This window comes from Camelus bactrianus, chromosome X (genome assembly GCF_048773025.1).
Source record: "Camelus bactrianus isolate YW-2024 breed Bactrian camel chromosome X, ASM4877302v1, whole genome shotgun sequence".
NCBI classification, from domain to species: Eukaryota; Metazoa; Chordata; class Mammalia; order Artiodactyla; family Camelidae; genus Camelus; species Camelus bactrianus.
The window spans coordinates 29,806,605-29,827,959 of record NC_133575.1 but is presented as its reverse complement, the minus strand read 5'-3'; the positions used below and the strand labels follow the sequence as shown (position 1 = coordinate 29,827,959).

At 40.4% G+C, this 21,355-nt stretch overlaps 1 protein-coding gene across 5 annotated transcripts in view; it reads right to left on the bottom strand.

The window, feature by feature from the left end:
* SYTL5 (synaptotagmin like 5) overlaps positions 1–21,355 on the bottom strand; it is a 215,836-nt gene that overhangs the window by 13,146 nt on the left and 181,335 nt on the right. For 4 of the 5 annotated variants that reach the window (XM_045512502.2, XM_045512503.2, XM_045512506.2 and 1 more), the window contains exons 8-13: positions 19,843–19,975; positions 18,073–18,179; positions 16,113–16,205; positions 12,330–12,508; positions 10,423–10,522; positions 8,646–8,807 (exon numbers count right to left, since the gene is read on the bottom strand). In XM_045512502.2, the coding sequence (XP_045368458.1) occupies positions 8,646–8,807; positions 10,423–10,522; positions 12,330–12,508; positions 16,113–16,205; positions 18,073–18,179; positions 19,843–19,975 (774 nt within the window). The remainder of the gene's footprint in view (positions 1–8,645; positions 8,808–10,422; positions 10,523–12,329; positions 12,509–16,112; positions 16,206–18,072; positions 18,180–19,842; positions 19,976–21,355) is intronic. The other variant, XM_045512505.2, reaches the window with a different exon arrangement.

The following is a 21,355-nucleotide window of genomic DNA, read 5'->3' as shown; positions in this document are numbered from 1 at the left end:
CAAATAACATGGGTTATGAGGCAGGAATACATATAGTGATATCACTGAAAATAGCCCCAGAGGATACTTCTGTCTGTCGTTGATGTCTCCAGGCTTTCCTAAGTGACAAAGAAGGGGATGGTAGGCAGTAATGTCTGATTCATACTGGGCTGCCAGCCAGCAACTATGAACAGCTGTACTAGTAATTCACATCATTAAAATTCAATGTAAAAAACTGGTTCAAACATTGCTGGTGGGACTGTAAAATGGTGTAGCGACTCTGGAAAACAATTTGGCATTTTCTTATAAGACTAAACTAACAACTACTGTACAACTTAGCAATTTACACTCGTGAGCATTTATCCCAGAGAAATGAAAGCTGGTGTACACTGGAAAATCTGGACTTATATATTTGTATCATCTTTGTTTGTAATAGTACAAAACTGGAAACAACTTAGATGTCCTTCAATAGTTAACTGGTTAAATAAACTGTTAAATAGACATACCATGGAGTACTACTCAGCAATAAAAAGGGATGACTATTGATACATGCAACAACTTGGATGAATCTTTAGAGATTTATGCTGAGTGGAAAAAAAAAAGCCAGCTCAACAGGATACCTACTATACAATTCCATTTGTAAGACATTTTTGAAATGACAAAATAATAGATATGGAGAACAGATTCATGGCTACTAGGGGTTAGGGTGGTGACAGGAGGGAGGTGGGCGTGGTTATAAAAGAACACGAGGGATCCTCGTGGCGATGGAACTGTTCTGTATCTTGGCTGTAGCAGTGAATACAAAAAGCTATGCATGTGATACAACTGAATAAAAATAAACACAAAAACACACAAATGAAAACCTGAGGGAATCTGAATAAGGTGAGTGGATTGTATCAATGTTACCACCCTGGTTGTGGCTTTGCACTACAGCTTTGCAAGATGTTATCATTGGGGAAAACGAGGTAAAGGGTATATAGGATCTCTCTGTATTGTTTCTTACAACTGCAGTTGGAGCTACAATCTTCTCAAAATCAAATTTTAAAGTGAAAAATGCAGGGCAGGTTGAACACATACATACCCAGAGCCCCTGTTCTGTAGGTCTCCAATTTGCCACTGAGCCAACAGATTTTTCATAAACAGGGTAAGAAAATTAGTGTACTTTGTCAGATTTTTCCTGCAGGAGTTTGACTGCTGAGCAATGGCTGAGAACTGCTCTCCCCTGAGAGAGGGCAGACTGCAAGAATTCAGAAACCCCAAGACTCCCAGCAAAGCCAGAAACTGTTCAAGCCTCAGCAAAAAAGACTGAGACCATTACAAAGAAAATGAATCCTTGCCTGACCTTCTCTCCTCTCGGTGGTGGTAAAACTTATTATTAAGGGTGGGAAAATCATAAGAAGTATTTTATTCAGCTCTCTTGCCAGGGGCACAAATGAGATTAGATGGTGAAATAGACTATCCAGCTAATATTTAATCTTATTATTTTTAAGTCCAGAGCCTTATAAAAGGACTTTTCTTATTGTTTTGATAGTTTCAGTAAACTTTAGTTTATGTGAAAGTCACAAATGGAAAATTATAATAGGCGTTATGGCAGATAAAAGAGGTCACTGCTTTTTTTTTTCCAATGCATCCAGTTATATTGCCTCAAAATAAAAGACATAGAATTTAACAATCTGACTACCCACAGTCATAGTGGGGCATTTTTAACATACCTCTCTCAATAAAGGGCAGATCAGGAGATACAGTTTGCTAATGATACAGATTTTAAAAACACAGTAAGATTTATCCATCAGATATACAGAAAATCTACTATACTCAACAATTATAGAACACACGTTGTTTTCAACCATACTTGAAGGATTCTTAAAACTTGACCATATATGAGATGTATCAGTTGAAACTGAAATCCATTATAATGGAGTGATTTTATTTTTCTCATGTTGCGTGAAGTCCAGAAATAAGCAACATAACATGTTGCTTACATGCAGCCAAACAGTACTGTTATGTCCCTATTATATAATCAGCAGTCTAGGACTATCACCCTGTTGGCCTATTCTCTAGGGAACAAAAAGAATAAGACAAAGGGCAAATGAAAGAGAAAAATCCCAGATGCTATACTCCCATTTCCATGGAGTTGTTTAGAACCCACAAGCAGTGACTTCTGCCTCTTTGTCACTGGCCAGGACTGTGGGCTTATGGGCACTCACAGCTGCAAGGAAAGCTGGGAGATGAGTCCTTAAAACCTGTCCACACTGCCAACTTGAACACAATAGTAGTTTTGTTACTTTAAAGAAGGAAGGGAGGAATGGATACTGGGACAGTGGAGGTCACTGCTTGCTTGATACTAGAGCCAATGAGAGGTGAGGTGTTTGTCCTCTCTCTTTGGACCTGAGTGGGCCCTGTGATCTCTTTGACTAGTAGAATATGGCAGAAGTGACAATGCGCCAGTTTGGGGGCCCAGGTCTTACGATTAACAGCTTCTACGTCTTCCCTTGGAATGAATATTCTTAGGGTTCTCCCTCTGGGAACAAGTGATGCAAGGTCCAAGCCACATGGAGAAGCCACCCATAGGTGCTCTAGTTGGCAGGCCTAGCTGAGTTCCCAGCTGACAGTGTGAGACAGTCAACTGGAAAAACCAACCCAGTCAAGCCTTCAGATGACTTTAGCCTCAGTCTCCCATCTAGCTGCAACCATATAAGAGATCCTAAATGAGAAGCACCTAGCTGAGCCCACTCACCTCACCGAATCATGAGTGAAAATAACAAATTGTTGTTTTATGCCACTAAGATTTAGGGTAGTTTTCCATACAATAATAGTTAAGCAGTGCAGGCTCTATTTGCTTTTGGCTGAGATCTTCAGGTAGGAAAATGTATGGGTAGGAAAAAGTGACACATGCAGGTGTCACATACTAATATATGGTATATCGGTAGAGATCAAAGCATACATTACTGGGATTTATTAATGTTCCACTGGTTTCTAGCTTAAATCCAAATTTACTGGTGACTTTGTATAAATGTAGTCCTAAATCTTGTAAGAGTAGAAGATAACAAAGATGCAGTCTTGTAGCATTATAATCACATACAAAACAAATTCAAAAGAAGGAGTAATCCTGCAAGGAAATTTCAAAGCGACATTCTCTGGCATGCCACCATTTCACACTATTCAACCAACTCCTGCTCAGAAAAAGGTAGCAGAATTCAATTCAATTCAAATCATTCAATTCTACCAACACATACAGAATGGCTTCCTGTAGTAATGCTTTTAAGGCATTTGGCTAAGAGCCGTGGGGACGTAAGACAAAAACCCTGCTTTCAATGAGTTTTCACTCCATCCAGGAGATATATACTCTGCCCTTATTTAACTGCTTCATCAGATGAATGCTCTCCATTCCCAATGAAGAGCAGGACCCCCTATACAAAGACCATGCATGCCTGCTCCCATCAGTTGAACGGCATGCTCACCAAGTCAGCTGCATCAGTCCCCGAAGCTCTTCATGGCAAGCCTATCTGCGGCTCTAATCATAACAATCTAATATCACATAAACTGAAGAGTACCAAAGGACAGCTGCTACTATAAAAATTAAGTTCAATACCTTAGAAGAACTAAAGACTTGAAAATAAATTTGCTATTGGATTACATTGGGGCTTGAAGCTACAAAGGATTGGGGAAAATATCATGAATATTTAGAAAGAGTTTGCATTTGGTTTACTTGGAAAGTACTCTTCAGTTTTTGTTTCACTTTACACAAACTCCAACTAGAAACTGTTGGTTATCATGCACTAGAGTCAGAATTTATGCTAGGAAGGTATGACAGAATTTTAATCACTGAAACCATGCTCAAACAAAATGAACTGTCCCTAAATTAGAAGACTTGAAAAATGAATGCATGTTTGTTTTAAATTAAAATAAATGATTAAGAAATGCATGGGGGCGGGGGTGGTGTTTCCATGTGTTTGACTTCTGTGACTTTCTCCACGGACTAACCTACTACCGGTCCTGCCTGCCAGGAGAAGAGGGCTTCTACCACACAGCAAGCTCAGTGTCAGACAGATGACAACAGTTGCTCCAAATACAAGTATAAAAAAACTACTGTGAGAAGAGAGAGTAACCCAGATTAGGGTCCTTGTCTGATCCTTAAAGGATAGGAGAGATGATGACAGATGAAGATGAGAAGGGAAGAAGGTTAGTCTGGGTTAAGAAAGCAGTAAGAGCAAAACACCGTGGGGATTGTGTCGAATGTGTTTAAGGGCTGGAAAGGAGTCAGGTGTGATCAGAGGTGTGTGTGTGTAGGGAAGGAGCAGCAAGGAGGGTGGAAACAAGGTTGGCACTCTGGGGTCCTCAGGAGACCTTAAGACACGAATTTATGTTACAGTGTTTTATTAGGCTGGGTAGTAGGGAAGTGAGACCAGGAAGTGAAGAGAGGCTTACCAAGGTCGTGGTATCAGGCAAAGTTCCCTGGAGAGTAACTTTTGCTCAGTCTCACAGGGGAGCCCTCAAGACTCAGATCACACCTCAGAGCTGTCCCAATCAGGGGCAAGAGAGTGAGTGTTTACACACCTTCACCCATCAGTGATTCATCGAGGGCTCTGCCCTCAACCCCCAGAAGACTTAAATACCCGGGCTATTCTGGCTTTCCATGTCCACAGACCAAGCCCATACAGCCTGAGGACGTCTCTCCTACAAAGATGGGCAGGTGTGGGCTGGCAGGAGTGACAGCCATGGGGAGCCATGTGCGCATGAAAAATGGGGATACGGGTAAAGTACTGACACCCTCCTCTGCTATAGAAGGCTGGGCCATATAATGGGAGCACTGGGTGCCAGGATGAGCGTTGCGATTTCTTCAAACCATACTCAAAATCAGTAGGGAACCAGTGAAAGTATCTGACTCAGCAGGAGGGATAATCAGCTTACAGCCATCATCAGTTGCTTTTTGAAAAGACAGATCCACTTTCCATCAGAGTAGGAAGCAGAGTTCCCAGTGTATTTACAGGTCTAAGGTGGGGTTATAAATTCTAGACAAAATCTGCCCAAACTGCCACATAAAGAGAGAGCCCTGTAGCTAGGCAATAATTCCACACGAACTTACATTACATTTACTCTGCCTGAAGGCAGAATGGAGAAGGTTTCCTTGGAAAACCACTTAAGCTTGCTGTTGACTTTCAAAGGTCCTTTTTATAACAGCACCTTCTGGGAACACATGAAAGGCAATTTATACTGACAATCTCTTCTTGTTTCCCGACCTAACGTGCCTTTCAGTAAGGTAATGAGCTATAGCTGGTAAACAATTCCATGTCATGCAGTAAAATGGGAGCTAGACCATGAAACTGCTTTACGGTCAGAATGCATGGCATCTTGACTTCTCTCTCTGTTGGTACTAGCCTCCTTATGGGCTGAGCGCGGTGAAATGTAGCAAAAACAAAGGGAGGTGTCGAGGGACTTCCACCAACACAGAGTCGATAAGCAAAAAGACACTATGTCTTTCCAGTATTCTCACTGCCAAAGGATGTCAGAATCTCTGAATGCTTAAGGACTATTAATTCTGATCCTCTGTTACTAAGGAAATTGGTCCCTGTAGCTCACACCTCACCTCCTCAGCTGGATAATCCAGGAGAAATATCAGATCTCTGGGGCTACTCATCCTATGGCTGCAGCTGATGAAGTGACTATTGCATTGAGAGAGCCGAGGCAGGAGACTGAGTACGAAGTGACAGTCCTCAGAGCCGGCTGGTAGTCAACCACACAGGGCCCAGCTCAGTGTGAGGACGAGCCAGGCATCAATCAGGAAGCAGCGTATAGAGTATGTTTTAGTACTTGTCCTCCCCAGCTTTGGAAGGCATGGTATCTAAGTAAATTCGAGTAATCTGCAGCCTTTCCTCTGTATGTGTCTGAGGAAGCTCGGCGGAGAAAAATGACATGGATTAAGACACTAATTTATGTTGCGTTTCCCAGAAGCCAACTTTGAGGTGAGGATCCTTATGCAAGTGACTTATTAAGGAAGTGCTCCCAGGATGGGACCAGTGAAAGGGTTGGGGAAACAGGTAAGGGAAGAGGAGTAAGCCAGGTAGGGGCACAGTCTGATACACTAGGAGAGCTCTGGGGTCTAAGTAACGCCCCAGAGTCTTTCCCACTCTCAGTAAGGGAACTGAGCTCTCAAACTCCCCTGCCTGTCAGTTAGTGGTTAAGGGTTGCCATGTGGCACAGGGTACACTAGCTCCTATGAACTTCTGGCTCTCTGCCCATCTGGAAAAATCTACAATAGCCTGGGGACAGCCTTCTACAAAGAATCTTGGGTAGAGGCTGTCAGAGGCAAAACTCCTTAAATACACAAGGTTAAAGGAATCCAAGGGGATCCGGCAGAGGACCAAAGCAGTTCCACTGATTAACCACGATCAGCTTTTCTACGCTGAGCAGGCTCAGAGACATTTCTTCCTTTTGTTGGAAAGGCAAACCACTCAACATCAATGTGAAGGTGATTACCATGGAAAGTTGTGGTCCCTAAGCACAGAGGAGGCCTGGGAGAACTCTGATATCATCTCAGTGCAAATCCTTCAACCATGTCCAGGAAACTGACTGGAAACCCTCTAAGCTGGTTTCCAGAGAGGCCCGACGTGCTTTCATGTTAAATTTATGAGAGACAAGTTAATTTCACATACTAAGATGCATGTTACTCGTCCTTCATCGGTGTCCTGCATCATATAATATGTTGGACATTTTCTAATTATGATTCTTAGATGCTCACCCATTACACAAAATGAAGCAAGTGAGAGGAGACTGGTAAGTCATATTAATTGCTATCCATATATGGTGAGGTTTTTCTTTTAGTTCCAAGAGACTTAGTGCTGTAATGACCAAATATTTCCCATATTGAATATCAGAGGAATGTTATGTTATCACGAACTTATCTGTTGCTAACAGTCTACTTCCTATCTCTACCACATTTATGTTAGTCATGGGCTTGTGGTTATTTTCTGGTTAGGGATTTTTATGACATTTCATTGTCAATTTTACCCATAGCCCAATTACACTTCCTAAAGATTTTCCATGAGTTATTTACATCAAGTTTGAGGTCAACAGTTATAAAACCCACCAGAGTGTTGTATTTAACTTCTGAGTCTCAGTCTCCTCATAAAAAACGGGGATAACGATGTTTACCTCACAATGGTGCTTGTGACCATGAGATGTGAACGATGCTGCTACTGGTAAGCAACAACCATTGCTGTTGATGATCAACATTTGTTTTTGCTGTCTAGCGTCCCCTCACCTTTTTTTTTTAGTACTACTCTACCAGGATTTCCTTTGGGGCAATACCATCTTTAAGATCAGAGTTACGTTCTGATTGTCTTAAGCCAGCGAATGTATCTCACCTCCCTGGCCACAATGATTGGCTCAGGACGGGCAAATAATGTAATGAGAATTAGGAACCAGGCCCAGGGCATTGGTTGGACTGTTGGAGGAGGAGGAACTCTCTCCTCTCCTGGACAGTGTGATGCAGGGATGAGAGACTTGCAGCTGTTGTAGGGTGCAGGAGAAGCAGACCTGGAGCCAGTGAGACAGGCCAACACTGCATGAAGTCTGCAAAAGAAGCCAACACAGAGAAGCGAGACCAAGAGCCTCCAGGGCCTTGATAAGATCTGAGCAATTTCCTTTTGTTTTTTGAGCCATATGAGCTGGGGTTTCTGTCGCTTGTAATACAAGGACTCCAACGTAACAGAAATACTGCCCAGCATTTACTGAGAAGTTTACAATGTGCCTGACCCAATACCACAAGCATCACATAGTAGGCTTCTTCAAGCCTCTCAGCATCCCTGTAAGCTCTGTCCAATTATTATACCACCAATGAGAATACCAAGGCCTGGGAAGTTAAGTGATTTGCCCAAGGTCACACAGAGAGTCCTGAGGCCAGTACTGAACCTAGGAAGTCTAATTTGAGTCCACTAGCTTTACCATGTTCTTTTTGCCTCTCTCTCTATAAAGAACAATCTTTGCTTACATAAATGTGGCCTTTTTTCCACCTCACTTTTAACTTCAAAAATTACCCTGCATGTAGAGAGATTCTGGTTGCACAGAGTGAATCCCAGGTACTGGCGGTTTAGTTTAGAACATACTGTATTAGCATTTAATTTCTAGACCCAGCTTTGAGATTGTTCTCCTGAATATAACGCAAAACTTGGGTTCTGAATCTCAAAAGTACAAATGTAGAAAACCAGATACTTTAGCTACTGACCACTTCGTCATGTGAGCCGAGGCAAGGCCACTCCTGCTCATGACTGAATTGTGGAGGATGAGGAAGAGAGAGAATGTTTTGAGACTGACTGTGCACTATGGAGCTATTTTTGCCTATGTGAAAGTCAACACTTTCTCTTTCTAATAGGAACATATACTGTATTCTTCTGTTTATCCATGGCGACCTTCAAATGATGAATACATTTTTAGTAGGTCAAATTAATAACATATGATTATACGGCTTGCATTTTACAGACAGTCTGTATCGAAGAAGGATTTCCAAAAGAACGGATTTGCATTTATTATAGTATTCCAAAATTAGCTGCACTGATCTTTTCAGATTATCACTTGACAAGTACAAGTCTTCAGATTCTCTAGGTCTGTGACATCAATTTCACTGATTACTCGTATAACTGTCTGACTCATCTGAAAGCATTTCCTACCTTGGGCTGAAGCACAAACCACTCATCGCTTGGATTTTCAAAGTTCCATGAGTCAAAAGGAATTTCCACCTCCCCCAGGAAGCTGTTCCGTCCAAATCGATCGTAATGCCAGACAGAGAGCTGCAGAGTTCTCGTTTCCAGCTGAGTATGGCTGATGGTGTACTGCAAATGAGAGTTACAACGTCACACTCCTTGAGGAGGGCTCTGCCAATTTTAGAACGGGTTGAAATGTACTTCCACCATCTTTCAGATCATATGCATTAGTAATATGAACAAAACAAACACAAAGAAAAAACCTACTTCATTTTTCTTTGTTTCTGCTACTACTGAGTTTCTGGTCCATAAATTCATTTTGAGTGAGATCTAGCACTGAAAGATACATCAACAGACTATTTGGTGGTGGCCGGGGGTGGTGAGTAGTCGATAAACTTCAGATATTGTATAAAAAGTGTTAGGTGATAAAGTTTGTCCCCCTTTCAGTTTTACGTGCTTTTCATTTGCCTAGTTATTTTTTCAACAACTACTTTGTAAGTGCAAAGGTTTAATAGAACAATTCTCTACCTTCTCTCTTATTTTTAACAAGACCTCCCTGATCCAGAAAAGTATGGACAGGGAGAAACTTGCAAATGCCGAACTTCATAAAGTTCTGCTTAAGTGGAAGAGTGAATAGATACATACATAGATTGAGCAGAAAGAAAATATTGCTGGGGTGGTTTTTCCTTTTTCCAGCCGAACGTTACCCAGGGCCACATGCCCACACATCCTCAAACCTCCTCCTTGTCCTAAGCAAATACCACCTAGGACATGCTACAGACTCACTGATTCCTGCTCTTGTATTTGCATCTACACCTGTTCTTGCTGGTCCTGGCGCGATTAACCTTGGGGTTCCTTGCTTCCTGATTTTGCCATGTGACTCTGTTTATCTGCTCCTCTTGGGTTCATCTTTGCTATACTGTCATGGTCACTGGATTCACCCTCTGCCTATATTCATTCATTTTCATTTTGATCTGTCTCCATATTGGCTTCTGCTTCCACACAGGACCTCGCTAACACATGACCTCACTCACCAACTTCTTCCTATGATGCACTCCATTATTTTATGCACAAGATCCATAAATTTCCCCACGACTGGCAGTAACATCTACATTCCCATTTCCCCGGATCTTTCTTACCAGGCTAGACTGGTCCAGGGTGAGAGAAGAGGTCATTACATGGAAGCCTATGGGGAAATGGAATTTCTCTAGAACTGGGGCCTGGGTCATATTTTATCCAGGCCACTTTCTCTGAGGTTTCACAAATCCAACCCTGCATCTCCACTGTTCATTAACCACATGCCTCAATTTAGCCAAATTCTGAAACCTTAATAAGAAACAGCACACTTTCATGCTGTATTAGCAGAACAATGAGTGTGTGCAAAGTGACCTGCTAAGTTAGTGTCAAAACTGTGACAAACTTCTTATAGAGGGAATTAGGAGAAAACAGTTTTCCCAAGGGTGAAACATACTTTTGGACAAGATGTACCAGGTCAGATGTAATATTACTGGCTCATCTCTACTTAAGGTGCCATTTCAGCAGCAGCAGAGAAATAGAGTTAAGAGTGGCTTACATTTTTTTTTTCTTTTCCAAACACAGAAAGCCAAGAGTGTTACACTGATTTATTCAAATTCTACTTTCCTAAAATACATATAACCTTGACACGCAAATCCTCTATATTTACTTCTAAACCAATGAGGTTGTCAATTGTATCACTGAAGTTACTATGAGAGTATTTATTTACCTTTAGTGTTTCATTGAATTCTGGATTGGTGCCTGTTCTGATTTTGGTCTTGCGCTTATTATTTCTGGACTTGTCAGGAAGAAGGTACGACTTGACATAACTGTAGGTGGTACAAAATGAAAGTCATTACTGGGAAATATCTACTTTGCAAGAAATGCTCAGGGACTTGAGTGAATAAAAGAGGTAAAGGGAATAGGGCTAGTGAGCATAAGAGATAGAACCAAACAAGGTAGTCTACATAAGAGGACATCTTGAAATAGAACTCTGGAGCTTCAATAGGAGAGAAGCAGTAACATGTAGTGGTAAAGAGTGTGGACTCTGGAGTCCAGCCAGCTGCATTTGAATCACTGCATGCCTCAGTGAGCCACTCAGAACTCAAGAGCTTACTTACTAACCTCTCCGTATCTCCATTTCCTCATCTGTAAAACTGGAATAACACCTTATGGCACTGTGAGGATTAAATTCGCTGAAACATACAAGATGCTGACATAATATACTACTCAATGAATGTAATCTATTATTATGATCAACGGTCTCACAAAATATGGGGTTATTTTCTTCTCCACTCAGATATCAGGACTTCTGACGAGTGGAGTCAATAGCAACAGGTGAATGAATAAACATGGTGACAAAGCAGAAATTAAAAATAACAACTTGAAGTCGCAACAGCAATTCTACCCAATACCTTGCCTTGAGTTGCCCCCGGAGCCTCTTGGAGCAGGGCATCGTGACAGAGTCAGAAATGTACAAGATGTAAAAGACTGAAATGTCAAAGACGTTACCAGAGTCATGGAGCCCGCCTACTGGGGCTTTAGATGATACCCTTCCATGCTAGTCTAAATGATGATATTGGTCCTGAAACTCTCTGATATGTAGCTGAGGAGGTAGGTGGACCAATCTGTATTCAGAGTCCACTCATTTGTCTATTTTGGAAATAGCTTTGCTGAGTTGTTTACTGAACCTAGGTCTGTTATGTAGAAAAAGAGTTTAAAACATAACACGTCTGAGACTGCTCTCCTTAGAAATGCCTGCTTTTAAGATTGGCTCTTGGCTGGCATGTGGGAACTTGGATTTCAGGAGGATTCTCGTCACTCCCGGAACAGATATAAGTGGCTCAGTGACTAACATATTTGTAAAAACAATACGGCTTCTGCTGAACACCTGCTTTCCTTCTGGGAGACTGGGATTTTAGTATGTGACTAGTTGAGTCTCTAAATGAGCTTCCCTGGTGGACAACATTTCCCATGTGTTGTCATAACTCATCACTGGAGGACTTAAGCACATCCTGTGTGACTCCGCTGGGAAAGGACACTTGGAAGCTTAAGCCTGGATTCTTTAGAACTTTACTATATATGCCTTTTCCCTTTGCGGATTATGACAATGAGTGGAGACCTGTGAGTCCTCCTAGTGAATCATCCAACCTGGCAGTGGTCCTGGGAAGCCCTGACATAGCCTTACATCCAGCTTCCTTCCAACGTACTGTGGGTCATACCTACCCTTCAGGGCTGATCCCTGGAATCCCCAGAGTCTCATAATTGCCCTTTCAAGTTGTTTCACTGAGCTAATAGCTTCGTAATTTTTTTCTGGAGGGTTTCCCAGAACAAAAATTAACAGGATACTCTTATATACCCTGGGGTGTGCCAACGTGTCAGCCTTCTATCTCAAAGAGCTCCCTCTGGAAATTACAAATCTGTCAGTTCTGAATTATGTTGAATCATAGCTTTTTAAAAATCAAGTAACCACGAACGTGACCATTTTACATGCACTTCAGAGAATATTTAGAAGTTTGGCAGAGGAGGAAAGGGACAATCAACCTTCTGAGAAAGCCTGGTATCAAGAGGAATGCTAAGACCTCAGAAAACATACGCACTGAATGGAATAGTCAGAGGAATATGCTATGTGCTTACGCATCTGTCCTCTGCTTCTTTTCATCACCTATGGCCAGATTTCGGCAATTCTTGACAAAAATGTAGAGCCCGCCAGTTTTGTAGCAGTAGCTGATGTGGAGAAGGATTTCCCCGCTGACCTTCACGTTGCCATAGTCTCCTGTTTCACTGTAAACACTCATCGTGCTGTTAAGGCTGGTCTGAAATAAACAAGATGAAAAGAGGCAGCCAGTGTTAAGCTAATGATCTCTTCACAGAAGGTACCCCCTTCGTTCAGTTAGGAGTCCTGCAGTATAATGAGCAGGGAAATTTAGGGTGAAGGAAGAAATCAAAAATCACTTGTTTTGCTTGTTTTTTCTGGTCTTGTATAAAATCCGAGCCTGAGAAAGGTCAAGATCTAGGACCATTAGTAAGGAAGGCAGGACATTTGCTGAGAAGGGAAGCATTGCCATTTTGGGTTGGTGAATATCCTTTGTTTATTCACTTCTTCTAAGGAATCCTGGGTCATTGAGGCATTTCCAATCCTATCTACTCTCCCCATCCCTGTAGATTTCTCCTTTTTCACTGGTAGACTCATGGTCAATCTGCTTCAAGGTCTAGAAGGCATTGATCAGGACAAAGAAAAACTCATCTCATATTCCTGCACTAGCATAAGCCACAAGCTTCTCTTGGACATCTACACAGAGTAGCCCATCAGTCTCTGGGAAGCCACAGCTACATCTTTAACAAGGACACGCCAGGAGAAGGGCATACACCCACAGCTGCGCTGGTCCCTGAGCAGCTGTGTAGCCACATGGGTCACATAAGAGCATGGCTTTGTACACCTCTATAAAATAGCAACCCACAAAACAGAATACAGAACAATAAAATAATACACCAACCGATAAATAAAATAAAAATATATTTTAAAAAACCTGTCCAAATGTACCAGAATGAATGAAGTTTCTGATGAGACACTAATAACAAGAGACATATTTTAAATTAAATGTAATAAAACTATCCTTCAGTGCCAGCAGCACAAATTCTGTGTCTTAGCCACACGACTGTCACAAAAGACCACCTGGAAGGCTTTTCATGAGTGACCCAGGAGTTGCAAAAGTGCTGTTTGTGAACCACTGGGAAGTAGGAACTATGGTGAGTGCAAAGAGAGGTTAGACTTCCTATTTTTTCATATATATATATATATATATATATATATATGCATATATGCAAAAGTCATTACCTTCCTCCAATTGCTCAGAGTAGAGACTGATCAAAAACAGGTGGGTGATGTGGCTAGTATCTCTTCTAACCTTAAGTCAAGAGCAAGAGCAAAACAAGGATTCTGTAATTATTTGGAAATTATAACTTAAAATGAGCCACTGAGTGACCTACTTTTTTTCCCTATTCCTAAAAACCAAACATCAGAATTTTCATGATAGCAGGTGTCTTTGAGCAGTGCTTTTCCAACTTCAGTTGCATATAGATCATCTGGGGATCTCGTTAAAATGATGATCCTGATCCACTCAGTCCCATGTGGGGTCTGAGATTGTGCTTTTCTAGCACACTCCTAGGCCCACAGTTCCCAAACTGCGTGTTGAGGCATTCCAGAGCAAACGCATAGCGGGTACCACAGGATGTTTTAAAATTTCAAGGGAAACACAGCGACAACTATCGGACACCATGCAAACTATGAATGGCAGTTCACAATGTCAACGTTAAATCAATCACACTTCATTGTTTTCAGTGAAGTCCTATCTGTGTGAAGCTGAGTTTTGGCAGTTGCTATGACAAAAAGCAAGAACTGCACAAAAATCAACATGGAACAAGAAATGAAAGTGGTGCTGTCCAATCAGATTCCAAGATCTGACAAGTCATGTAGTACCCAACAGGCACACAGAACCCATCAGGGGCTATTTAAGAATGGAATAAAAATATTACTTTTCTAGCTACTGCTGTGTGTATTGATTTTTCTTCAAATGGCTAACAAGTTGTAAGGATACCATTGCTTATCAAGTTTTTTTTTTTCCTGACCTAACTATTTAATAAATGGACTAGTCAGGTATGACCTTTGGCTTAGGGAGTGCTATGAAAGAATCACTGACACACCAGGGGCTCTGTGAACTGACAATGTTTTATGGTCTCTGTTCTAGGTGATGCAATATTGCTGGTCCATGAACCAGGCTTTGAGTTTCTAGAGCTTCAAGGATAAGCCCCAAATTCCTCATGTTACAAATGAGAAAAATCTGGCTCATGGAATTTGTTGGCACTGCCAAGACATTGTGAAATAAAATTTGTATTTTATGGCAAGATAAGAAAAATCTAAACATACGATTTTCTTCTTCCCTTTGGCCTCCCCTCTGCCTCTACCGTGCCTTGTGTATCTGCGTTATGCACCGACCAAATCTCTCCCATCAGCAGAAAATACTGGCTTAAGCATAAACAGCAACATCTTCCTGGCACCAGTAAGACAACTCCTTAAAAGACTTCTTTCTAACTGGCAGGATAGTTCTCAGAGTTTTCTGAGATGCTTTTTCTGGGTTGCAATCCTCAATTTGGCTTGAATAAAATTTCCCATTTCTTTCTTAGATTGACTGATTAATTTTTTTGTTGACAGCATAAAGCAAGATTTCCAGATTTTTAGTCTGAGGACTTCCCTACCATACCTCACTGCTTCCTTGCATCACTGACTTGTATCTACACCACATCCCTCTGTGTCAAAGAGGGTCCTGTGTAAGCAGAGGACCCACACATATAGAAGAAAATTTAAGAACCCACAAGTGCTGAAGCTTGGAGAAACTGAGTAAGTTATGAGAATTTTCCTACTAACCAAACTTTATGCTCTTAATCAAGCCAATGTTGTGATTTAAACAGAGATGTTTATTCTTAAGGTGCCTTGCTCATGGTAAATCATTTTGGACCATGTGTCTTTTCGCTGGTCCTCAGATTCTAGTGTTTATCAAATGTTCTTTCTTTGGCATACTTGGATTCTGATACTGTTATGTACCTTTTAACAGAGAACCTCTGATTAACTGTACACACATTGGAAAAAGATAAATGCTGGAGAAACTGCCCACCAAATTAGATTTCCAGTACCACGCATTTTGTGAGGTATGGCTGGAAAACAAGAAAAGGAAAGGCTGAACACTCACAGTGTCTGAGTCAGCGTCAGGCAGAGTTAGGTAGGTCCACTTCCTGTCAGAGCCTGCTCGAGAATTCTTTAAGGAAGTCGCCCAAAGGTCAAAAGAAAAAAGGGCATTAGAGCAACAGACAGAAATCAGAGAAGCCAAGAAAAGACTTGGAGGCATCCAGATGGGGACAAGGACACAGGGTCTCCTAAAGCCCTCTCAAAGAAGGGCTCAAAAACCAAAGTCAGAAGGAACTTTATTCCAGAGTAGGACAAGCTATGGACTCGATGTGTGAGGAGAGAAAGCTACTTGGGTCTGTGTTTTAGGAAAGTGACTGGCAAGTATGAAGGATGGTTGGGGACTTGAGAGAATGGTGGCAGGGAAATTTATCAGCAGAGATGTGAGCTAATTCATAGGCTTGAGCTGATAAGAGCCTGTGTTAGGGAAAGAAGAGGTTTTAAAACCTGGGTGAAGAGAGGTTTGAAAGTAGGAGAGGGAAGCAATCAGGAGCTTTAGGAAAAGCCCACACAAAATTGAACTGAAAAGTACTCTGAGGGCAAAAGGCACGCAGAAAACTATAATGACTTTTTCCTCACTATCACCCATTGTCCAAGAACATCATTATCTCCTCTGGAAATGTACAGAAAATTAACAAGAGAAAGAAGAATCTTCCAGTACGTGTTAGAGAATTGCTTACGGTTGACAGGCCACTTGCTAGACTGTGGGTGTTTGCAGAAAACTGGGAGGACACGAAGTCATCAATGCCTTCTTCGTTCCCTCCCAAGGAGTCCTAAGGAAGGAGGGGGGAGAAAAATCAGTGATTTGCTTTCTTTCTTTCCTCGAAAGCCTTTTCACTTAAAAACCACTTTCTTTTTAAAATACCCGAAAAATCAGATACAAATGTCTAGAAATCACCCCATTCCTACATTTTCCTCTTTTGCCCTCCACTCGACCTGCATGATACCATCAGAGGATTGCAGTCACCTTCCTAGAGGTGCCTGCTTTCTGGAAAGAACATGAAATTTGCAATCACACAGACCTGGGTGTTCCAATTCCTACCTCCCCGTTCTCTAAAGTGATTCACTTCGAGCAGTGTACTTAAGTCATTTTGTAATTTAAAAAATTGGGGTGCATTTGTGTTCGTGTGTGTGTATGCGCATGTACCCCTGTGTGTGTGTATACTGTCAAGATGGGGAAATGTATCTTGAAAATATCTCCAGTAGAAAAAAATATTATAGATACTAGATTCTTGTCCAAAATACCAGACTCTACTTTTCTTCCCCTCATTTTTTTCCGTTATTTAAGCAATACATTCTTTTAGTAAAACCTTTCAAGCAATATAGATAAATATAAATTAAAGATATGTATCTCTATTAACATATTAATGATCAAATTTCAATAACTTTTTGATGATATGAATAGGATATATATACACACACACACACACGCACATGCATACTGGTTTCTTTTTATTATGGACACCTTTCATTCTTATTTCTGTTCTCTTCCCTGGCCTTCCTCTCACCCCGGATGAAACTAATATTTTGCATCTTGTTGGAAGTATATTCCTTTTTTTAAAAAAAATAGTTTTCAGTATCTATTGACATAGTTTTGTATTTTCTCCTTTAATATACTGAAATATTAATTATGTAATAGATATTCTTATATAGATTAATTCTTCCATTCATTACCTAGAATAAAACTTACTTATCCTTACTGTAATATTTTTGATTCATTGCTATGTTTTATTTAGTATCATATTTCAAGTTTTGTATATGTAGTCATAAATTAATTTAACTTGTAGTTTTCTTTTTTAAACTATTTTTAAAATCAAGTTTGAGTATTAAGGTTATATATAACGGCTTCATACTATGAATTTGAAGATTTTCAGAGTTTTTGAAGATCAGTAATAGTTTAATAGCATTGGAATTAGCTGGTTTTAAAGGCTGAACACCAGGTAAGCTTTGAAACCATTTATTCTCATTGCCCGCTCCCCCTTTTGTGGTGGATTTAAAATGACTTTCCAGTTTTTTTAAATACTATAGAAGAGAACACTGAGTTTTAGAACTAAGTTTCCTAGTTTATGTTGGAAAAATTATATTAATTCCATTTAACATTTGTGCTATCTCTTTTTTCTAAGGAGTTCAAATTGCATTATAGCAACTATAGAAATATCAAAATATTAGAACTGGAAGGAACCTTAACAATAATTTAATTCAACCTTCTCATTTTATAAATGAGTTCACTTAAACATTAATTTTCACAGAAGTTAGTCTCAAATAAGAAGGCAGTTTATTGGAGGTAACTTGAGATTTAGAAATGTTCACATGAAACACACAGATAAGTCTACTAATAATTGATTTAGGAAATGGTGGTTTTTCCAGGTTTAGTTTAAGTGATGTGCTTTTAACCCGGAATTGAAATCCTTAAGAGGTATTTTCCTAGAGATCATCTTCACTCATTAACCTGATTACCTGTTACCTTTTCTAAATCATTCTTTAGTTGTTCTTATATGTTGTTTGTGAAAACTAACTGGAAGAAACTATTGTATATTCTCCCTCGACTCTCAACTCATCCTCACCTCAAAGTGGGGAGGTTTGGAGCAGGACTGTGCCCTTCCTTCATAGTCATTAGACTTTCTTCCACATCCAACTTACCAAGTCTTTGTCCAAAGCCCCAGGGACAGACTTGCTTTTGATGCCTACAGTATCTTCGAAGTCTTCTATAAATGACCCACTCAAATCTAACTCAGATTGACTCTGGTCTGGAGGAAGGAAGAGAAAAGAAAAGAAGTGAATCACCTTGTTTTGTTAGAAGGTTTCATTTTTCACTGCAAATGTATCATCATTATTCCAACTCTTTCTAGGCATAGGGCCTAGAGAGTGTCATGAAAGCCAAAGTCAGAGTCAGTGACTTCATGCTGCTTATGCTAACATACTTCTGTTTTTTCAATAGCATTTTGAAATATGCTTGGACTGAATTACCAACACTGAAATGTTCATATCTCCTTTGAACACAAGAGGTCAAATGCTCTACCATAAAATGCTAATATTTTAAGCTGTTTAAGGCTCCTGGCTCTGCTCATAGACTTCGAAAAACTCTCATAGAACGGGCCCTTGAGTTTAGAAAAAATTAAAATTTAACCATTCTCTATTTAAATAGTTAGAGAATTTGCTGTATTTTTGTATTTGACATAAAATGCAATGAAATGATATGTCAGTTCCTTTCACACAAAAAGGGAGTGGCTAGAGGGAAACTGAGAGGAAATTCTATTTCGTTAGGCACCAGCACATTCTTTCATCAGCAGAATATCTTGCTTTTAAAAATACAAAGAACAATGCACAACTCAGTGATGCTGTGGACAGCTGGCCAAGACACAGTTTATTACCATAAAAGAGTTCTATGCCAAAGGCCTGCTGAGATGGTACAGTTGCTTTATAAATAAGAAAGACCGAAGAGAACAATCAGCTAAGTTTGAAATGATAAATGAAATAAGGCAGAAGGTGTTTAGCATAGTGCCTGACACAGAGTATGTACTCAACAAACAGGAGCTTTTGAGTTGAGGTAGTAGAAATGTATACTCTATGAGGTTGGCTTCTAGGCTAGTTTAAGATTTTTCATTTAATGGGAGAACTGATTTTCAAGTCCTGACCCAAAATGCAGTAACAACCACACACATTTAGACAATCCTTTGGAAGCTACCTGGCCAGGAGAGACTCCCCAACTCAGTACAGAGCATCCAGCCTTAGGCTTTAGGCAAATATCATCATTAGGGAACAGGTAACTTTTTCCTGTGGAGGATTTTGTCATGATTTCAAATCTACACATGGGACATAAACTTCCTAAGTATGACATATTTCTCTAAAGAGTTTCCTTTTCCATAGATTATAAAATTGCCACATAAATAATACCTGGGTTGCTGTGATGATGAAATGACATATTTTTGAAAGTATGCAAATGAAAGGGGTTATTAATAATACCTTCATGCTGCTTGTAAAGAATTCCTTATTTGAACCATGGAATAATGGTTAATCTGTCTAGATAGAGGGCATTTCTGACCCCCATATCCATGGAACCACCATTTCCTTGAACTCTGGGTAAGTACCCTTATCTTTTCTATCAAATGAGCCAATTATATTTCCTGCACTCCTATGCCGACATCTGGTGTAGCCCTGATTCTTGGCAGTGATGACTCTATACTCTTGACAAATCCAAGACTCAAGGATTTTACATAGAACGCGAGAGGCTCAAGGCACCACCTGGGTCCACTTGTAAGCGGTTCTTACAGAGAGGGCCTACCACCATGGGTTAGAGAATGGATGATTATCTTCTAAGACATGAAACATCCATGTAATGCCACCCAAGGCAGTCACTTCCACCCGAATTAGTCACATTTACAACAGAGTGGACATGTTGCAAATACCCACCTGAGGAGAGGGAGGCCCTGGACACAGCAATGGAAGGTGTGCCCGAAGTTTTTCGGCGATGACTCTTGGTGAGGTCCTCAGAGGTGCTTTCAGTGGCAACCAACTCCATGGAAGTTTCAAAACCATGTTCCTTCTCACAAAGTAAAAATGAAAAAAATTATATTGACTGTAATTTACTTTAAAATCCTTCCATATAAATATATGTCAGTATAATCACATTTATGCACCTCACTCTTTAAGAGGAGCTAGTTGACATCTAGAGGACCCTCATGAGGAGTCCAAATAACTCAGACTTACCATCAATAATTACTCTCTAAAATACACACAAAGAGGTTAATCAGCACAAAAGGTGTCTGAAATAACTATTCATTCACAAAATTAGTGACTTTCCCAATATATGGTTAGCAGAAAAGACAGTGCAGGTAACTCCAATCTTACATGAACTATGAATAAGAATCCAGCAAGCTTCAGATCCTCAGACTAGTACTCAGGGTTAAAACTATTTGGCCCCATGTTTGTCCCCACTCTCAACACCCTCTCTCCCCAATTACTCCTTACTTCCTCCACCCCCCCCTTTGGTCTAGCTAGATGATCAGAACATGGTAGCTTATATCATTCATTATTGGAATGAAACTTGCATGCAACGCACTTATCAAAGTTCATAAAAGGATAAAGAATGGGGATTTCCCCAGCTTATAGGAATAGGTGATTTGGGAGGGGGGGTATCTGCTTGCTAATACCTGCTTGCACATGTGGCAAAATTCAGTCTGACACTTACTTTCATTATAAAGGAAAATTGTCCCACAAGGGCTTGACAACTGCATCATTCCAGGTTTGCCTGAGCATTAAAAAACTAATTTTGGACATCTGAGAGCTGGGCTGAGGTTAAGTGTTCATGCAGATGACACCATGGTGTGATAATGATCAAACCTAAAAAAGTCTCTTCAATTCCCCCTTCCATGAACAATCAAAAAGTGCCTTTCAAAGTCCTACAGGAAGGAATTCCCTTCTTGCTGCCCTAGATTTAGCCCATACCTTACATTCCAGAGAGGTGGAACTCTCACCTGCTTAGCATGGAAATCAATGCAGCTTCAATATAGGCTGTTCTTAGTCTTTGATTATTCTCCAACACATACTACCTGTAGCAGGAGGCATATGGCTCCTAACTTTTCTAAATTCCATAGACTACTAAGGTTTATCAAAAGACTGTGACAGAAATCAAATGAATAGGTCCTTTTTCAACACCTCCTTAAAAAGACAGTCACACATGGATTCCCCCAATGAAGCAAGACCAACTTCCTTAGCAGCAATTACAATGACAGCAGATTTTCCAGCTGGTACCCTGGGAGAATCATTAATATTGAGCACTAATGGGCCAATTAATATTGAACAGTCATTAACAGGCAATATATACTCTGGAGATTCAGGATGTGAAGCCTGAAATTAACAAGTTATATCATAGCAGAAGACAGAGCCTTTCGTGTTCCAAGTGTTTTCCATTTAAAAAACGTAC